The following is a 20,616-nucleotide window of genomic DNA, read 5'->3' as shown; positions in this document are numbered from 1 at the left end:
TCTGCCTCTGCCTCCCAAGTGCTGGGTGGCGGCCTGACCTTAAAATTTAAATATGTTGCTTTTATGCATTCTGTTCAGCATCCTCTGAGGAGACCCGGACCTTACCTTCTTTACACTCTGTGTACTTACACTCTGTGTACGGTGTGTCAGATCACAGGCCTGTCTTGTTTGGGTGCAAACAACAAGACATCCAGCCATCTCTGGGTATCTATCTGGTCTTTCAATGTCAATGAAGGTGGTTTGGAAGAGGGACAAGGTGTGTGGGGTTTGAGCATTACCAATTGCACTTTCCACCTCGAGAGTTAGGACAAGACCGCGGGGTCTGGATGCCCACTTAACACATGCAACACTACTGTGGACATCTCAGAAATTGTGACTTTGTAACCAGAAGATGACGAGCAGACCGACTCCTGCGAGGAGATACTTATGGCAACAAAGAAAAATTTCTGAGAGCGGTGGATACAATGTTAGGAGGTCAGCGGGAGTCCAGACCTTGTATTCAAGCCGCCTTTAAAGCCGAGTGAGACTTCGTCCCCTTCACCTCTCTAACATAAGCACGAAGGCCCAGGGATGAAATGTGGAATTCATCTCCTAGAAGGATGGGGCCAGTGGAGGCCAGCCCGGTAGGCGCTCGGCCCCGCCTGCCGCGAGGCACTCTGGGAATTGTAGTCCGTCCTCCGCTCCCAGGCTAGGGTCCTCCTTCGGAAGGCTGTGTCCTAAAGGCATCGCAGACCCCGCCCTCTGAGGGCTGAAGGGACTTAGGTGTCTACACAGGGCCTGTAGCGCTGCAGGCAGGCAAGAGAGGACGGACAACCCTCAGAGGCAGGACCTAGCTCTTGCTCCGCTCTCCAAGGACGCGCCCTAGAGCTTCGGCCTTGGCACGGTCCCGGAATCGGCGCCGACTTTCTGCTCAGGCGGCACCGCAGGCATCCCAAAGAAGGGGCGGGGCCGGGCGGGGCGGGGTCCTGCTGTGCTGTCGTCGCGCTTGGGCCCTGCGGGCTGCGCCGCTCCCCAGTGCCCTGGGCTTGCTATGCTGGTGTGAGCTATAGGCCGCCTCCACGGGGACCTCTGCGCACGCATGGACCTGCCCGCGCCCGGCGGGAAGCGGCCAGGCTGGAGGTGGCCGGGGCGGCGGGGCAGGGCCGAGGCAGCGGGCCCTTGAGCGCGCTCCCTGCAGGCCTGGCCGGAGCACCATGATGCCCGGCAAGACGCACCCGGCGGCGCCCGGGCCAGCCGACCTCCCGCGGTGTCAGGGCTGCGCCACCCTGCAGCAGGTACGATAACTCCTGGGCTTTTGCGCTACCTGGGCTTTGTTTCGTCACGGAGTCCAGAATTGATTCACCAGGTGCGATGCTAGTGATGGCAGACGAGAGCGAGCGCGCTCTGCAGGGCTCCCTCCTCCCCTGCCCCGATGCAGGCAGGGTTTGCAGGCCGAGTTGGGTTGGTGGATGACTCTGAAGTGTAGAGGGTATCTTCCTCTCTGGGGTGAAGGCCTTCTCACGCCCCAGATTATCTGTTGCTTGGAGGCAAAGGTTTTTTTATGTTTTTGTGTCTCGTGTCCGGGTCACTAGACGTCAAGATTCGGGAGCTGCTTTTCAGCCTACGCCTGCCTTTTGATGCACCGTCAAGCGTGGCTTTTGCTAAGTAACGTGCGACTGGTCTGATTAGAATAATTCCATTAAGATGTGTACGTCTCGGTCGTTTGCTACGGTGGCATGCGCTGTTCTCGACGATGAATCGCTGCAGATGTGGTGGGGTTTACTGATGTCGTGGAAATAGTCCCAGCTCACCTCCTTCACCTTGTCCCATCCACCTCATCTCCTTTCGGCCTCGGGTTGTAGGCACTATTCACATTCTGTTGAACCAGGTGGACAGGAGTAAGATGAACGGGTGCCTTTACCACTGAGCAGGATTTTAGATGTTGGGAAGAAAATCATGGACGATGTCAGGGTGTCCGAGTGAGGTATTTGGGAGGCAGTAGCTAATGTGAATGTTGAGAAGCAGCCGTGGATACCGGTTTTAACAGCTGGGACGGTTTCTGTGATGAGAAAGAGCTGTGCATGCTTGATGTTTGATGAGCAAAGCCTGCGGAAGCCTCATGGCTGGTAAGACGAGATCAGAAGGGCTGCAGACTCGGTAGCCATCCATAGAAGCTTGACGTTATTGAAAATGCAGTGTCTGCGTTGATTTGTGTATTCTAGTTGTTTTGAGAATAGGCGATGGGGAATAAATAAAATGAAGAGTCAAGCCTTACTGTAGCTAGGCCACATTGTGTGGGTATGTTATAACCCTCTGATCCCATCTGAATGGCATCCTTCTTCATCTTTAATAGACCATATTTGGTTGTTTTTTTGTTTTTTTTTTTGAACCTGTTCATTCATTCAAAGAATTTTTTGTTATCTCCTTCTGTTTTATAGCAAGGTCAAAAGAAGATGAAAATTATATTAGATGTAATGTATTGGTGACAAGTAGAGTCAAAAATAGGAAAGAAGAGTAGGTAAGGACTAGGATGGTGGTTGCTGAGATTTTGTGGTCTCTGGGAAGATCATCTGTGAGCAAAGTAGTGAGAGAATGAGTTGTTAATTTCTTTGGAGACAAACATCCTAGTGGATGCCTCAAGGCCTGAAGTAGTTGCTTTCCCAGTGTGCTTGGGAAGAGTAAATGTGGGAGTTTGAATGTTTTTGGCCCTATAAGCCCATGGGGAGTGACCCTATTAGGAGGTGTGGTATTGTTGGAGGAGGTGTGACCTTGTTGAAGGAGGCTGGATGACACATGCCTTTAATCCAGATTTTGAGGCTGGAGGGCACACCTTTAATCTGGGCCACACCTCCTGTTGGAAGTATGCAACTGTGAGGTAGGCTTAGAGGCTTCATATACTCAGGATTCTGCCCAGTGTGCCACTTGATTTCTTGTTGCCTGTAAGATATACAGTCTCAGCTCCAGCACTATCTTTGACTGCATTCTGTCATGCTCCCTGCCATGCCAAACTTCTGAAACCAAGCAAGCCAAGTCAATTAAATGTTTTCTTTATCAGAGCTGCTGTGGTCATGGTGTCTCTTCACAGCAATAGAAATCATAACGAAGACAGCAAGAAAGCCATTGAGCCTGAGGGTTGGGGGTTTACAGAGGTCAGAAGAGCAAGAAGAGCCCTGGTCACACACCATAGTATGGGCTTGGGCTTCTCAGAGTCACTGGCGGTATTTGCATGGAACAGCTAGCTGTGTTCCTCTGCCCTCCTGAGAGCTGCCTCCCAAACACTGCCCACGAGGAGTCTCTGTCCTGTTGAATCAGCAGAGGCGTTGAGTCCTTTAGATTGCTTGAGACCGTCCTTGTACCTGCCGCCTCTGGAAGCTTGCATCAGCCTCTGACAGCCTGCATCCGTTTACTGCTTCTCTTGACCCCACCATCCTTAATCTTTTCTGTAGAAAGCATTCTAACCTATGCCCTAGAAGCTACTGCTTTCACTTCCCAAGGGAACCCTTTTCCCTTCCCTCCAAGACACACTTCCACTGTTGGTTCCCATAACAGCAGCAAGAGGAGGGGTTCCTTTAGATCTTCATAGGCTTGGTCTGCAAACTTTTTTCTGTAAGGGGCAAGATCATAAATCACTGGGCTTTGGGGATTCCTTCACACCTGCTCAGTTGCCATTGAGGTGTGAAAGCAGCCATAGACTCAAGAGTAAAAGAATCCCATGACTATGCTGCCAACAGCAGGAAGTTAGCTTGTGAAAAGGCCTTTCAAGGCAGTAGTGTTCCAGAGAGGCTGTGAGTCTCTGGAACATTTCTTTAATTTGCAAAGTGTGCCTGGGAAGATAGGTCTCTAGTGAAGTAGACAGCAAGGCTCTGTGCTTATTTCCTGTATATCGAGAGAGGGAAGCTTTTGTCTATTAACACCACCCAAGCAAAATGTGCAGTACAGGATGGAAGTGTGTAGTACAGGTGGAAGGCACAGGAAGCTGAGTTTGGCTGAGGGTAATTCGTCTCACTAATGTGGCCTTGTGAGAGCATTACATCATGGGAGCTCATGGGAATGATAACAGGAAAAGCATGCAAGTGTGAGCAGCAAGACAGGTCCTCCTGTGGGGAAGGGGAAGGTACTACGATTTCAGTCAATGAATAACTTTGTGAACTGTGATGGAAGAAGAAAGGAAACTAGCTAAGGCAGAAAGGCTGTTGGAAAGTCTGGGGCTGGAGTTTTAAAATGTCATTGGAGTAGGGAGTGTTAGCCACTTCCAGATATTTGTGAAGTATCTCTGAAATATACTGATGCATTTCCAAGGAAGTGGAAGCTGGTTTCTATGTTTCTATGGGTGCTGAGTTCATAGGAAGAATCTTTTTCAGGGGGAGGGGGGCGGGATAGGTGGTTCTATGAGACTCTTAATCTTTGAAGACCACTGCCATCTGAAGAGGATCTAGGACTGGGGCTGGGCCCTTGAAGAAGAAAGCATGGAATGGAGAGGGGTGGAGGAGATAAGGAGACTTAAACAGGAAGTGGATCACTGGCCTGTTGGGAGGAGAAAGAGGACTGGACATTGCCACAGCAAATGCCTGCTCCATGCAGCTTAAACTTAGAGGAGCCTTATCGTTTCAAAACATTGATACTTGTGGATTTTCTGGAAGATGTCCACACAGTCTTTCTTGCAGTGGCACCAACTGCAGTGCTGGGCCTTCTTTCTGACTGGGAGCCTTAACAGGCCCTTGTTCTGAACGAATAGTCTCTTGCTTGCAGAATATCTTCCTGTATGTCTGGCCCTGTGTTTCCTTTAGAATGGAAGATACAGTTGCCTTTTTACCTGCTCACTCAGGGATGTACCTGCAGGCACCTGTGCTTCTTAAGTATCTGGTGATAGCTTCAAAGAGCACTCTTGACCTTTGATTGTGGTAGTTTGTTATTGATGTGTAGCCCGACATCCACTTGTTGTAGGACTTCAGCAGTCACAAAAAACAGCTAAATCTGATGATACTATGTGTCGGTTGTTGGAGTTGGTCTGCTTATAAAGGCTGCAGGTACTCCTCTGAACAGGAAACTGGTCAGAAATATTTCATTTCCAGCATCCTCCACATGTGGGAGCCTCAGGAGCGGAAAGTATGAAAGTGAATGAATGAATGCTGAGAGTACTGTCAGGAAACCTGAAGCTAGCACCCCGCCCCCATTTGCAGGGAGCAGTGGATCCCGCTGGCACACAGGTGTGTGGGTCACAAGGACCTCCACCCACCATGCACTACTGATCTCACCATTAAGAGAGTTCGTTTCCAAACAATGTAAACAAACCTGGATCGCAGAAGCCGAGAACAGTGTCCAATTAGGAGCAGTATAAGCTGGTGGTGATACTGGGATGTCTGACCCTTCACACTGGCATGCACACAGGCCTTGGGAGAAGTGCAGAAGGGGCTGTGCTAACCCCCAACCATAAGTTTGTTTTGTTTCTACTTCGTAACTGTAATTTTGCTACTGTTACAAATTGTAATGTGAATAACTGTTTTCTGGTGGTCTTAGGTGACTTATGTGAAAGGATTGTTTGACCTCCAGGTTGAGAATCACTGCTGTAGGGATGTTATGTTTTGTGGTTTTAATGTGGTCCCCCCCATTTGTTTTCTCTAACCTATAGTTATATGTGGTCAAAGTTGAGAGAGAAAACTGAATATAATATTCTATTAAGACAACCTGCAGCACTGCCGGTATCTTTTTTTGCAAAAAAACACCATTTTAATTGCTTACATGATGTAATTTTCATAATGAAGCTTCTTGTCTTTTTAGTAAATTAGTTGGTTTCTTTAGTTGAAGACAGTGTAGATTCCTAATCTTGGAAGTTGAAGGTGGTGCACTAATGCGGCCCCTGTCTCTCCATAATCCCTGCCTATCCTCTTACTGTGCAGGACTTCAGATAGTGTTGTTGAGATGGTGGCCATATGTCAATTCAGGTTAAATAGGTTAATTCAGACCACAGGTTAAGTATACTCTAATGTACATTACTACTTTTGCATTCCTTCATGGTTTCTTGTTTGCCCTAATTCATATATATTTTAAAAGACAGTATAGCGTGGCTAGGCTAGGCTGCTCTGGAACTCACTGTGGAGCTGAGTTACGGGATTACAGCCATACATCACCATGCCCTGCTTAGTAATTGGACTTCAGTTTTAGTTTTTCTTGTTGTTTTGGCTCATGGTTTCGGTGGATACAGTCCATGGGCAATACGTGGCAACAGTAGTATGAGACCTGTGCTGTCTCTGCGCCAGCAGTGAGGAAGCTAGGAGTGAGTGCGAGTTCTCAGCCTGCCTGATCCTTTGCATTTGGTGTGGGACCTTAGCCCTTGGGATGGATGGTGCTGCCCACATTTAAAAAGGCTTCCACTGTTGGTTAAACCTCAGGAAATTCCGTCCCTCACAGATGCTCTGTGTGTGTGTGGGTCTCCGAGGTAATCCAAATCTAATCAAGTTGACCTTGAAGAGTAATAAGAATAATTCTCTTTGCTCTCTCTTCATCCTAAATGTGAATATTCACTGCATGCTTGAGATGGTAGCGGACTGAGCATGTCACTTGGCTGATCCTGGTGACAGGTCTCCTGTTAAGTTAGGCTTTTCACTTTCCCCACCTGAAGCATGGAACTGAGGCAGGTAGAGGGTAAGAAACTTTGCCCCATCACTCAGTCAGCTTCAAATGAATGTTGGGCTAAGGTTTGTTTGCTGTCTCTGGCATAGTACTTGACATTACAGTGCGGGCATCTGGAAGCAAGGCAGGAAAGGTTCCAGGTGGAGTAGCACAGACCTTGAAGGAAAATGAGAAAAAGAGAAGCATTTCACTTTCAGAAAGAGTTGAGGAACGCTGTCAGCTTTGCCTAAATACCCTTCAGTTCAGCCTGTCACAGTGGCATACATCTGCAATCCCAGCTCTCCCAAGTCCAGGGCAGGAGGAGCTGCAGCTTCCAGCCTACTTTGGCTGCCAGGAGATTTGCTAACTGAGAAAGGAACCTTTAATTCTTTCATTCCTCCAGAGTCCACCTCCGCCTCTCCTGCTGATCCAGGGCTCTGCTGCATCCCTGCTTGTCCCCACCTACACTTGTGTTCTCTGTCACCCTCACTCTGGGGTGACTTCATGCTCTTGGCAGAACCTGCTTACATCTTCTGGTACCTCTCTGAGCAAGGATGTCTTAAGGTGGGAGCTTGTGGAAACTTTGCAGATTTGAAAATATTTCTTATACAGAAGTTTGAATTTTCTTTCCAAATTGGGAAGTCTCCCTGGGTAGGGCCCTGGTCTCTAGGAAGGTCCTTCCAGCTTCAGGTGCTTAGAAGCTCTTTGCCCTGTCTCCACCAATCTGAAATCCTAATTCTGTTCCATGGGTGGCTTCCTGCTGGATGCTAGAGAAGTGCTTTCCCTCACATAATGGAGACTGGGGATGGGGCCCAAGGCATGACACTATCTCCTGTATCTCTCTATCTTTTCTGTGGGGTTGGTCCAGAACACTTGTCATTGGGCCCGTGGGACCATTTCCTTGAATGCCAAAATTTGGTATCTTTCTTTCTCCCTTCTCTGGTTTTGCTTTCTTTTCTGGGACCTTTGGTTGAGTTCCTGTGGTCAGAACTTTTGAGTCTGTAATTATGCTCTCTTGTTTGTAATCTGGCTACAGCTTAACTCGTGTAAAATGCATCCTCTTGATGCGTGCAATTAGTCAATGATCCGCACATGTAGCAGTTGAGTGATTACCCGCAGGCTGCTGAGACATTTTCTTCCTCCACCTTCCCTCTAAGAAGCCTCTGCCAGCCAGTACTCCTTCCTGCCCTCCTCCCTGTGTCTACAGCCAAGTCCTCACCTATGGGTTTGCTTATTACAGACAGGTCCATGATTGGGATTAGGGTGTAGTGTCTGCTGTGGGTGTTGCAGCCAACACAAAGTTCTAAGGGCTCATGTGGTGGTTGTGTTGCTGATGTTTTGCATTGTCAGTATTAGGTTGCTCAACCATCCATCCTTTAATGGATCTTAAGCTTATGTTTCTGTTTGTAGCATGAGCAGTGCTACTGGAGATGTTACTATGGACTTGCCGTGGCATATGTTTTCTGTTCTGAGTGTGGGCCCTGGACTCTGGTGCTTAGTCGTATGGCATCAGCTGTGAATGGGGGTTGGTTTCCTGTGTCCTCACCAGCATGGGCTATTCGTCTCCATCTCAGGTGTCCTAGTGCCTGATTTTCTAAGTTTTCTCAGAGTCCCTTTAACTGTCACATGGCTTCTCCAGTGTGCCATCATTTATGTCATTATGTTGATGTTTTTTGGCTGGCTTTTGTTGTTTACATCAAGTCTGGACTCCCTTTTTCCATGTGCTGTAACTTAGGTTTGGAAATCTTTTGGGTATGCTGGCTGCAAACTGAGTGTGCAGGGCCTTTTGGATTGCTATGTGGTGGTACAGCTCAGTTATTTATGATGGAGGAATAGCTGGTGCCGGCACTTGGATCCTACCTCTGTCCTCCCTGGAAGACAGAGGACTGGGGTGACATAGGGCCATTTTCCGATTAGTGTGCTCAGGTTTCCTCACCCCATGTTTTGGATCAACATGGGTCAGTACTAGAGCACATGTGTATGTCCAGTAGACTCTTTGGGAAGATGGCAGAGGAGCACTTTCCCTCATGGAGTGGGAAGCTGGAGCTGGCCTCCAAGGCTTGACAGAAAGCTTGCAGCTGGTTCTTGCTTGAGCTGCATTCTCCTTTACCTAAGAAGAAACTCAGCATGGTGCAGCCTGCTGAGACTGCACAGTGTGCCTGGACCAACTGCTTCCTTGTCCCACTCTGACTCCAAGTTGACACAGCTTGCATCCTGCCTCCTTTTGTCTCTCAGCCTCATTGATCTGTGCTCTGTGTAGAGACAGTGGTTCTGGCATGGTTTTAGGTGCTTTCAACCAAGCAATGCAAACACTGACTGTTCCTCTTTCCTGACCAGTGAATTTGAGTTAGAGCTCACTGATTTTTTTTTTTTTTTCTGATCTATTTTAAACTGATCGAATCTGCAGAGAGCTTTCTAGGCAAAGTCATTCTGAGGTAGGGTAGTAGTGGACAGGTTAGCCTAGAACTTCAGCATACCATTGAGGAGATGACAATTCTTCACTCACTGACACTGAGCCGACTGCTCTTTACGGCTCAGATGGGTCTAGTGGAAAAGAATGGTGGGGTTTGGAGTCATTTTTAACATTATTAGGACTACTGGACATAGTGCAGAGAACAGTACCACTTAAAGAGTGTAGTGACGGGGAAGCTGAAGTGGGATGGGGCGTTTGAACCCAACATGGTGTATTTAACTAGAGTTGTCATTGCCTGAAGTTGTCTTCATCTCTGGAATTGAGGCTGCCTCAGCAGTCGAAGTATATTGTTGAAATCCACTACCAACAACAGGCAGAACCTGCATATGTAAATGGATGCTAAGTATATCTTATGAGGGGCACTTTTAATATGGACAGAAGTCTCAGGGCACAGGTGCCTGTGTCCATGCCTGTTCTAAACATCACTGCAGGACAAGAACAAAGGAGATAAGCACAGCAGCAGAAGGGTGGCAGTGTCCTGGGACCCCTGGGTGGTAAAGTTGGGCACACAGAATGTCCAAGAGAACCTATAGATCCATTGCTGACACTCTGGAGTTTACTTTGTGCATTCTATTTTGCAAACTTTTACATCTGTTTGTAAGTGACATTGTAAAGTGAACAAGTTTGTTGCATTCAACAGATACAAATTAGTTATATTCCTCCACACATGTAAGACCCACTTGAGAAATGTAAGAGGAACAATGAAGATGGTATTCACGCAGGTTATAGAAGCTGATGTGGTTTTAGAAAAGCACTGAAGAAGGGCTCTTATATAGCAGTAACCAGCTGTAGAGTTAGAGATGGAAACATGCCCCTTATATCCCTGCAGTACTTGTGTTTGAGTCTGGGAGAGGCAAATCTTTGCCATCTGAAATTGCACTCTCTAGAAGGTGGTGCATAGTCCTCATCGGAGCTCATGTTTTCCTGCCATTGCACTCCCCTTCTTGGAATTGGGGAGCCAGGTTTGCTTATGCTAGAGATTCTATGGCTTCTCGTGTGTTCTGACTGCATCAAGGTTATTGTATTGGTGTTAAGTGCAGGGTGTTCAGTGCCTATAGAAATGTGAGATGTCTGTGCTGTGGGTGCATCAAGCTCTGTGTGCTTTCCTGTGCTTTGACGGTGTTCAGGGGTCATCCTGATAGTGGTTAGCCACTACACACAACTGTAGTCCATGTAGAAAGTATGTGGTATATATGAAAGGTTTAATGTTGGCAGCTGAATTTGCTGGAGTTGCTGAAGAGTTCATCTGCCACCTTTTGATGTAAGTTTTGAGAGTCTGCATGTGTAAGAATACATCCTAGAAGAGGTACAGACATAAATAGGAAAAAAGAGTATGTAAGTGCTAGATAGCATAAGATAATTCTCATTTTCATATGAGAAAGACCCTCCTAAATTTGTTTCTGGGAGCAAAGCCTCAGCATATACTCAGACACACTTGGCTGTGTCTGTGTGTGTTTAGGCACCCCTGGCTGCTGTATGCGTGCCCTTGAAGGTTATTTAGCAAGCATGCATATGTGCACATGTGGCGAGAGGTTACTGCTTATCAAATGCAGTGCCTTACAATGCATGGGCAGCACCAAGCAAGTGTCAGGCTGTTAAACAAAAAGAAAGACTGCCCACAAGTGACTGAGAGGACCTCTCATGGTGAATGAGGGGTGGTGAGGGGCTGGGGAGATGACTGAGCTAGGCATGGCTACCCAAGCCTGGCAATCTGGATCCCATCCATTGAGCCAACTCCACAAATCTGTCCTCTGGCCTCCACACATGTGCAAAGACACTGTCCATGCATGCGTGCACAGGCACAATAAGTTAATAAATAAATGCTAATGGACATGTTTGCAAGGCCATCCAAGATCACAGTTGTGGAGAAGCAAGGAGGTTCACTGCTTTCATTAGGAAAGACTGAGCAGAACCAAGTGCCCTTCAGAAGAGAACCAGGACATTGAGCCCCCTGGGAAAGGTGACGAAAAGCTAAGTTGTGTGGAGATTGCAGAGGACCTGCATTTTTCACTGCATCGGTTCTAGCCTGGGTTTGTGCCTGTTTTAGCTGGTATGTACTTGTAGCTACAAAAATGGTACAGGCACTCGAATGGAGACAGTATTGTCCTCTCCAGAGCCTCTGGATTGATGTGAGGCTGACTGTTGAGACAGGAGAGCTGGGTGTAGTTCCTGGTGTGAACCTGTCTGTACTAGAGGCGGGAAATCTATGGTGTGTTTAAGACCGTGCTGTTACTCTTGGAGTTTTTACTGATTGGAAAATTGACATTTAAAGAAGCCACCTAAACAAAAGAAAGAAAAAAAAAAAATGTTGGGAATGTCTGGGCAGTGTAACTAATAACTCCATGATCTTTAGTTTCCTAATAGGATTTGGAACCAGACTGGGATTGGTCCCTACAGTGTAACACAGATCCTCACAAAGTGACATTTTAACTTCATCTTGACCCCACTATAATATTTGATGTCATGTTATCTCTGTTTTTGTTATTTTTCTATATTTTTCTGGCAGTTTCTATGTTTCTGCTTAGTAGTAGGCAGTCAGTAACTTGTTACTTCCCTCTGGCTTTGGTGTAAAGGGACATTGTAGTTCTCAAAGAGGGCAAGGGCGGGGGTTGTGGAGGAGTCCTGTGTTACAGGAGGAGAATTGCCTGTTTCTGTTTGTGTGGTGCTGTGAACCACCTGCTTATATGTATGTACTTGTTGGAGGACAGTTACACAGAATGAAATGCCGTAGCAGCATAAATAGCTGACTGTGACTTTTTTTCTTTCAGAATCTAAATGAATATGTTGAAGCATTAATTGCCTTGAAACAAAAAATTATTAATACAGAGTAAGTACATCTGCATGTTGAAAGCTGCCGGTTTGTCCAGCTGGCTCAAGTGGGTAGTGATTTGGAACCCCACAGTGGACGCAGTGGTGCTGGAGAGAACCACTGAACCCCTTGTTTAATGACTCACAGGCTTTTAGAAGACAGTTATCTTTGCCAAATTAGATTTTAAAAGCTGTTTCTCTCTAAAACTGGTGTGTATGCTAGGGGGTCACATTGCCGTATGCTACATAATGAGATTTAATTATTTTTATTATTGCTTGATAGTCTCATGTTTCATATTAAAAGTTCATAACACTTGTGTAGTGCATTGAGGGATCAAGGTGCTGTCAGCCTAGCATGCCATCTAGAAGGATGTGAGCCATAACTTTCTGTGGTGTACTTGCCCAGTGAGTGACACAGGCACCTAATCTCTCTTTTCTCTTTTGCAGTAACCTGCTGACGGAATATCAGAAGAAATGCGATGATATCCTTCCCTTGTTTGTCCCTTTGGACATTAGCACTGACTTACATGTAATGCTTAAGATAGGAGGGCCCTCCTTTTTAATCCTTCAAAAGGCAGTGTCTGTTGGCTTAGGGGGAGCCCCTCTCGAAAGCACAGCCAACAGCAGGTGTCTTAGTGCAGTAGCAATGGCTGGGTACTGGGAGATCCCAGAAGGAGGCCTCCTAGCATCTCTCTTGTTTCTGTTGCTGGTTTGGAATGTCTTCAGTCTTCAACCTTTCAGTGAGTGGATTTTCCTCCTGCATAGGGGTGTGACATCAAGTGTGCGGATGCATCATTGTAGCTGCATCAGTGCTTGCTGATGAGTGTCTTTAAATCTACTAAAAAAAAAGTAAGATTTAGGAAATTGATCTTGCTCTTATCATAGAGCATTAGTGTGTACATCCATAAATCATATGAGTAATGCATTCTCATATTTGTAAGACAGTGCTCAGTTTAGATTCACCATTGGCTCAGCAGGGGTTGTGCAAGCACCTCAGTGTAGTTAACATGGTCAGATGTTTGTATCAGCAAGAAGAAACTAGTCCTGCCACTTCTTTTAGTGACACCTGCCTTGGGTTAAATCTCATCTCTCTCGAAAGAACAGAATATTTTCTTCCCCCCCAAATCAGCTTGCATAGACTGGTGGAGGTTAACAGAGAGCTGAGTTCCCGTTCAGTACTGGGCAGATCCTGGGTCCATGGTCTGCAGTACTGTGAGCCATTTAGCTGATGGTGGCCCCGGAGCCTGTGGGATCACACCTCCTTTGAGCTTGTGTTGTAAAATCCATGTGGAAGTGACTTCAGTGCCTGAATGTCACATTGAACTAAAGGTCACTGGACATTCCTGCAGGTGATTTGTCTGCTGAGATGTAAAGAACAGCAGGATTGGAGGAACAGTGTCTTCAGTTGAATACAGTTGCTGTCCAGAAACAAGTTATCCCGACTGCTGATAGAGAAAAAGTAACAGACAGGAGGCTAAGCATTGGAGCATTGTCCTTACAGCACTTTAGAGAAGCGGTGTAAACCTTTTGATAATTACAGTAATCTCATGATAGAGTAGGTGGTCTAATTTTCTAAAGTAAGTGCAGCACCTATGCTGGCCGTCTGGTGTAGGTAGGTGCTGCTGGGATCTGAACTAGAAACTCTGGAAGAGCAGTGTGCCTATTAGTAACCACCGAGCCATGTCTCTGACCCCAGAACAGTTCCTTTACATAGATAAAACTTGCAGTTATTTTTTTGAGATGCAGAGATTTGGCTTCAGCTACAGAAACTAATTTTAAATACACCCCTGTCATTATCTGCAAATATCTACTTTTTACCTCTCAGAAATGTAGCTGTCTAACCGCTGGGGTGCCAGTGTCTGGGCCTAACATAGCTTCTTCCTGATTGAGTCACTCGCAGCACCTCTCCTGAAAGACTGCAGCATGTCCTCATGAGGTTACTGCAGCCACCGTAAGACTGAAGAGAATGAATGTGCACTTCTTGACCTGGAGAAGAAGTGCAGTTCCCTGTGGCTTGGTGGTACCCTATCTTCTCTGCTGGACTGTTTGAAAAATGGAGGAGGGTTTGGGGGTTCTGTTGTAAATAAAAATATTTTCCCTCAGTTATATCATCAGTCTTGATTCTTGTAGTTCTAATCAATTGACCAGTAGAGAAATAGATGTTTTGACTGGGTTCTGTCTTAGTCAGTGTGCTGTTGCAGTGAAGAAACACCATAACCCAGGCAACTCTTACAAAGGAAAACATTTAATTGGGTGTTGCTTTCAGTTTCCAAGGTTTAGTCTATTGTCATCATAGAGGGAAGCTCAGTGGCATGCAGGCAGGTGCTGGAGCATTAGCTGAGAGCTATATCCTAATCTGTTGGTAGATAGTGGTCAGGGGAAGGGATGCTGGGCCTAGTGTGAGCTTCTTTAACCACCAAGCCCACCTCCAGTGACACACAAAGCCATACCTATTCCAGTGAGGCCACACCCACTAATCCTTCTAATCCTCAGATAGTGCCACTCCCTGGAGCATCCATATCTATGAGCCTGTGGAGGCCATTCTCATTTAAACCACTAGAGTCATACATTGGTAGGTAGGGATAAAGTAGACTCACCACTGTTAGGGTTGGGTGTGTGCAAATTATGCAGCATTGTGGTACAGCCTAGGTGCACATGATTACGACAGAATTTATCTTCAGACAAATATCAGAAGATAAAGGTTCAAGTTTTCTTTAACAAGTTTTACAGCTGCAATTTGCAAGAAGGTGAGCTGCCTGACTTCGTATCTGTTGATAACACCTGAATTTTTGGGTAGAGGTGGATATATAGCAGGCCAGAGCCTAGGAGACCTGCCTCAGATTGAAATGCTTCAGATGCTCCCCTTGCAAGCAGATTTGCATTGTCCTCTCAGATCCCTGAAATGCATTAAATACATTGGTTTCAAATTAAAACCTCTGGTTTGCTCCAGGAACTGTTGACCACACTGTGAGCTGAAGTTCTATGACTTTTGCCCACACAGTTACATTGTTCAATGCCATTTATCTTGTGTTGTTTATAATAAAATAAAGACACGCCAGGCGTTGGTGGCACACGCCTTTAATCCCAGCATGTGGGAGGCAGAGGCAGGTAGATCTCTGTGAGTTGGAGGCCAGCCTGGTCTCCAGAGCGAGTGCCAGGATAGGCTCCAAAGCTACACAGAGAAACCCTGTCTCAAAAAATCAAATAAATAAACAAAATAAGACACTAAAATTTAGTGATGTTTTATGCTCCAACTATAATTATAACTTAGAGGTCAGCATAAGGGTATAAATCAGATTGTATTTGGATTACAGTTATCACTTAGACGTCAACATGAGGTTATAAATCAGGTATCGGTAGCATCACTGTATCACTTAATTGGAACAAATGGAGGAAGATGAGGATCTGAAGACTGGACATGCCAGATGTTTGGCAGACTGTCCTCAGACCGATTCTCCTGTGTATTAACTAGCCCGTGTTGGGCTAGTTTCTGATGTTGCTTTTTGATAGTTTCATTAAAAAGTTTGTTATGCCTAAAAGATAAAAAGCAGTCTGATTGTCAGCATGAGCAGGAAGAATCATTTAGAGTTAGAATTCAGTAATGCACTCCAGCTGTCTGTGCTCAGTGATATTGATGCCTTGTCCTTGTCCGTTTTCAGAGAGAACAGCATGCTGCATCACCAAGTGGAGCAGATGCTTCAGAAAATCTCCCCTCTGCAGAAATGCCAGGAGGAGCTGGGATCCTTGAAAGCAGAGCTGGAGGAGAAAAAGGTGCCCAGAGCCACTCTCCTATAGAGGGTCACTGTCAGTGTGAGCATTCACTCCTGCCCTTGCTAGAGCCACTCCTATAGAGGGTCACTGTCAGTATGAGCATTCACTCCTGACCTTGCTAGAGCCACTCCTCTAGAGGGTCACTGTCAGTGTGAGGATTGACTCCTGCACTTGCTAGAGCCACTCCTATAGAGGGTCACTTTCAGTGTGAGTATTCATTCCTGCACTTTCTAGAGCCATTCTCCTATAGAGGGTCACTGTCAGTGTGAGCATTCATTCCTGCTCTTGCTAGAGCCACTTTTCTATAGAGGGTCACTGTCGGTGTGAGGATTCACTCCTCTACTTGCTAACTGGAATTCAGGACTGTTTACACATTAGCGGAGGATATAAGTGCTAGAGGAATGTGTCTTGTAGGGTACCCTGCTCTGGTTGATTCCTGTCTTTACAATGATTCATGGGATTCTGCACAAGGGTCAAAAGGGTTATATGTAAACTCTTGTGGTTATACGTTCCCTGTAGTAATTATCTTGCTTTTCAGTTTTTTGTTTTGCTTTGTTTTGTTTTTCTTAAGTGGGAAATAGCATGTAGACATTCAGAATTAGTGGTGGGAGAATCATTGTGTGACATTGTGGAAAATACTGGGTTTCCTTGGTGGTACAGGTCTAGCCTCAGCCCAGCACTCAGGGCCTCTGCTCTGGTAGAGTTCCACTGTCCTTCAAGCACCTCTCTGGAATCTTGAGCCAGGTGGGTTAGGTGACTGTGCTTGGTCTCTCTGGTTTCTCAGGACCCTGAGGTCCACAGAGAGCCACTCTCTTTGACATATTTCAGGTTCTCACAGGTGAGTGTGTGGTCATTTCTTTTACTTGAGCAAGGGAGACAGGGCCTTGGGAGAAGATATTTCAGATAGGAAACTTGATAGCTTAACCTCTTGTGGGCTCTGCTATACAGTCAAGCCCTTTGAAGCAGTCTACTCAAGCTGCCGTAAAGCCTTTCCTGCTGAACTTATATCCTTCAGAGGAACCTGGGGAGCGTGTCCCTGGAGTTCAGAGCAGAAGCATCCGAAGCCTCCAGCTAGGTGGCTGACCTGAGGAGGTGGAGCTGTCTGGGTTATTATCCAGCCTGTGTCCTTTCTGGTTCTTTCCAGAGAAGATTGCTACTGTCCATGATCCAGCTGCCTCACGTTGTGGTTTTAGTGATAAGCCATCATCTGGTTTTTCATGAACTGTATGATTGTCCATGCCAGCACTCCTGTTTCTCTAGGAATTCTTTATGGCTTAACTGTAGTGAAAGTTAAACAGCTAATCACAGTGTCCATTCCTGTATGTATAGTCTTCGTTATGTAATGTCTATAGCATACCCTGAAGGAAGTGTGAGCCGTGGAGTCAGACGTCAAATCCATAGTGAAGAGGGCTTGATGAAGCTCCTCCCTCAGAGCTCATAAAGTCAGAGAAATGTCATGTGCAGACCACATCATGGACGGTGCCTTTCCAGCCCGCAGGGTCATGATAGCAGATGAGTCAACATCCATACATTTTCCCAGTTAATACAGATTAGCAACTCATTTCCCTTTTTCTGGCAGTAATAACGTAACATTCACTGAGCCCAATATCAGTTTAGATTCTGTTACTGTAATTGCTCAGGTGAACATATTAGCTGTTTGGTGTGTATTCAAGCCAGTGGTGTGGTGTGCAGATTGGAATCATGTGGATTTGCCTGGCTGTACTGTCAGCTCTGTCTTTTGGGAACCTAGTCTCCTCGCAGAGATGCTGAGTGACTTGTGGTCCTTGCCGATGATTCTGGCTGTGTAGTTGGTTAGTGTTGTGCTACCAGATGAGAATTTAGCCTATGGTAAAATGAATGAGGACCATGGCCAATGGCTTTTGGGGTGACACTTATGTTTCCCGTTTCCTTGTTAGAGCTGTCTGAAGCTGTATCAGAACACTCAACAGGAATACGCCCGTGTGAAAGAGGAATGCTTGCGAAGTGATGCTCAGTAAGTGGATTACTGTTGATGAGGGACTTTCATCTTTGATAATGAAATATTTGTAAATAATGGTGTCTTCTCTCTTCCTGTTTCTGTTCATTGGTTGTAATGAATTAGCTGTGCAAATTTGGGCTAATCTCTCAGCCACAGTTTTCACCAGTGTTACATGGGGGTCAGCACTGTCGTGACTAAGGGGTCATCTGGTGCTGAAGGGCCGCACACAAGAGGTATTGGTCATGCTCGCTTTGTCACGTGTGAGCTGCACCTGTGTCTGTGTGTCCACGTTCAGTCGTGGGCCTCCTATCTTTGTTTCAGTCCTTTACAGGTATCAACTGTTGTAGTGTCTCACTGTAGAAGGGCCTTCATTACCAGGAATGAAATGGGCTAAGCATCTTGCTAGTTATGTTGGAAGTTTGGTACCTCAGCCACACCATGCAGAGAACACTAGTGGGGCTGTATGAGCCACTGCTTGTTGGGGCTGTGACATGTCAGTGTTTCAGAGACTTTCCTGAGCTTCCTGCCTTCTTGACTCTCAGGAATCCATTTTAGAGCAAGTGAAGTCCTTGCCCGCTGCTTCCCTTGCTCACTGTGTGCACTCCTGAAAAGTCCCTGGTGGGTTAGGTGCGGGTGGATCAGGAGGTCTCTTGACACAGCCCAGAGATGCCACTGTTGAACTAAAGGAGAGGCCTTGTATGTGTCTGTGGCAAAGACGCAACAGGCCCTTTTTGTGTTTCTCAAACCAAAGTTAGGCTTTTAAAAACCCATTTTAGGACTACTGTGCAGCACACGATGGAGTGTTCTTTCTCAGGCTTCTTCTACCATAAGCTCAATTGCTGGTGATTTAGTTAGGAGTGAAAATCTCTTATGTATACCATGTGTTGTGACCTGTGATCCCCTTTGCCATCTAACTGACAAGGTTTTATCATTAGGAAGAAGAAGCTGGAAGCTAAGGTGAAGAAGCTAGAAGGTAAGTGCACCTGTTGTTTGCTGGCCAGCAGACCCTGGTAAGTGTGAGGCTGAATGTCAGTGGGTTGTGCTGGGAAGGGGGACGTCTCCTCCCCTCAGTAGGCAGCTCCAAGTGTGGAGATGAGTGTGTGCTGCTCTGCTCAAACTAATGCTTTCTCTGTGACCCTTTGCTGTAAACAGGAAGTGCAGTGATTCAGTTTTGAAAGCTGACTCTTGTAGCTGTCTCTGCCTCTTTTATTATCAATTGAAATTGGTGGTTACTAGAAAAGGCAGCCACTTTGTGTGTTGTCTTGGTCAGGGTTTCCATTGATATGATAAACAGCATGACCAAAAGTACTTTGAAGAGGAGAGAGTTTATTTGGCTTATATATCAAATCCATTGAGAGAAGCCATTGAGAGAAGCTGATGCAGAGGCCATGGAGGGGTGCTGCTTACTGGCTTGCTCTTTGTGGCTTGCCCAGCCTGCTTTCTTATAAAAACCAGAACCACCAACCCAGAGGTGTCACCACCCACAATCACTAATTAAGAAAATTCCTTATAGGTTTGCCTACAGCCTGAACTATGGAGGCATTTTCTCAGCTGAAGTTCCTCCTTTCAAATGACTCTAACCTGTGCCAAGTTGATGTCAAGTAATTGATGTACATAGATAGTTCAGGTTTCTGTGAAATGCCCCGTCCTGGTCCTCCCTCCCCCACGCCCCACTTGAGTTTGGTGCTTTTGTTTACGAGTAGGCAGTGCACAGAAGGGTGCACTGTGATCTGTTACGTCCTTACATCTTAGTCAGTAGCACTTTTAGAAGTCAGATAGGAATGGGATGTCCATTTTGATTGCTGTTACTTATGGGTGGAATCAGCTAGAGGCAATGGCTGTGGTGTCACTGTCTGCCCACAGTGATGCTCAGGTGTCTGCCCACGTGGACTTCAGTGGTGGTGCTCTTTCAGAATGAGGTGTTTCCACATACACTGTGAACTTAGGAGCTCAAATTTAGTAGCTTGGAGGCATTTAGAACAAGAAATGTGAAGTATTGCTGTCCTCAGTTTAGATATCAACTCTGCAGATGGTTGGATGATACCCACCTCATGAACATTTGACAGGCACTAAGTACATGGCTGTGTTCTCAGTCTGTCCTTGCTTGTATGTGGAGATATGTGGAATGCCTAAGAGGCTGTATGCAGCTTTGAGAAGAGAACTGTAAAGTCAAATATGGCCTTTGAGTTTAATGTAACAAGTAATTTTCTCTGTAAATTGATAGAACATAATGAAGTGTTGAGCACAGTCTGACTCAGTGAGAAAAGAACTGTTGCTGTTGTCTAGTAGGGCTTTGCTTTCCATTGAGACTGTGTATGTCATGTCTTTGTGGTACCAGTTCTGGTTACGTTCTCACAGGTGTGTGCTTTGTGTAATGCTTTTGAATCAGAAAGGAATGAATGATTTGCTCACTGTCTAGAGGTCTGTACACTGTCCCAGCCAGAGTGTTTCACGGAAGGACTTGGAGTTGCTGTGCCAGGTGTGGGAAGGGTCTTCACAGCCTTAGTCAGTTCTGTAACTTCATGAGTAGGTAGTAACTGTTGGTGACATTTGTCCAGTTTTAGGAAAGGAAAAATGCTGGCACCGGATCGATCACACAGGATCAGGTCACTAACCCTCCCCTCTTTCTGTTGCTTTGCTGTGCCTATTACACATAGAGGCTGCTGTCAAGCAAACTCAGGACTTCAAGCAATTGAGAAATGAAAAGAAAATACTTGAAAAGGAATTTAAGAAGACACAGGTACTGGGTAAAATGATGCACACACTTTACATCCCTAACTCACGGCCTCTGTGGACACAGGTACTAAGTAAAAGATACACACACTTCACATCCCGACTTGGGGCTTTTGTGGACACAGGCACTGTGTAAAAGTTGAACACATTTTAGATCCCGACTTGGGGCTTCTGTGGCATCCTGGTTGTGGCTACAGTCACTGTCTGTTACCTTGCACCCATCTGATACTACTTCACAGGGTTTGCTTCTGTACACATAAGCATT

The 20,616-nt window shown here is 46.1% G+C and overlaps 1 protein-coding gene across 1 annotated transcript in view; it reads left to right on the top strand.

The window, feature by feature from the left end:
* Window positions 1-973: 973 nt before the first annotated feature.
* Ice1 (interactor of little elongation complex ELL subunit 1) overlaps window positions 974-20,616 on the top strand; it is a 49,181-nt gene continuing 29,538 nt past the window's right edge. Inside the window, exons 1-8 of the mRNA XM_027400124.2 lie at window positions 974-1,274; window positions 11,830-11,888; window positions 12,317-12,351; window positions 14,598-14,616; window positions 15,529-15,640; window positions 17,557-17,633; window positions 18,554-18,591; window positions 20,276-20,358. Coding sequence (XP_027255925.1) covers window positions 1,194-1,274; window positions 11,830-11,888; window positions 12,317-12,351; window positions 14,598-14,616; window positions 15,529-15,640; window positions 17,557-17,633; window positions 18,554-18,591; window positions 20,276-20,358 — 504 coding nt within the window. The 5' untranslated portion in view covers window positions 974-1,193. The remainder of the gene's footprint in view (window positions 1,275-11,829; window positions 11,889-12,316; window positions 12,352-14,597; window positions 14,617-15,528; window positions 15,641-17,556; window positions 17,634-18,553; window positions 18,592-20,275; window positions 20,359-20,616) is intronic.

This window comes from Cricetulus griseus, chromosome 2 (assembly GCF_003668045.3).
Source record: "Cricetulus griseus strain 17A/GY chromosome 2, alternate assembly CriGri-PICRH-1.0, whole genome shotgun sequence".
Taxonomy (NCBI): Eukaryota; Metazoa; Chordata; class Mammalia; order Rodentia; family Cricetidae; genus Cricetulus; species Cricetulus griseus.
Note: the sequence above shows the minus strand (reverse complement) of the source record. Positions and strands in the feature narration are given on the sequence as shown.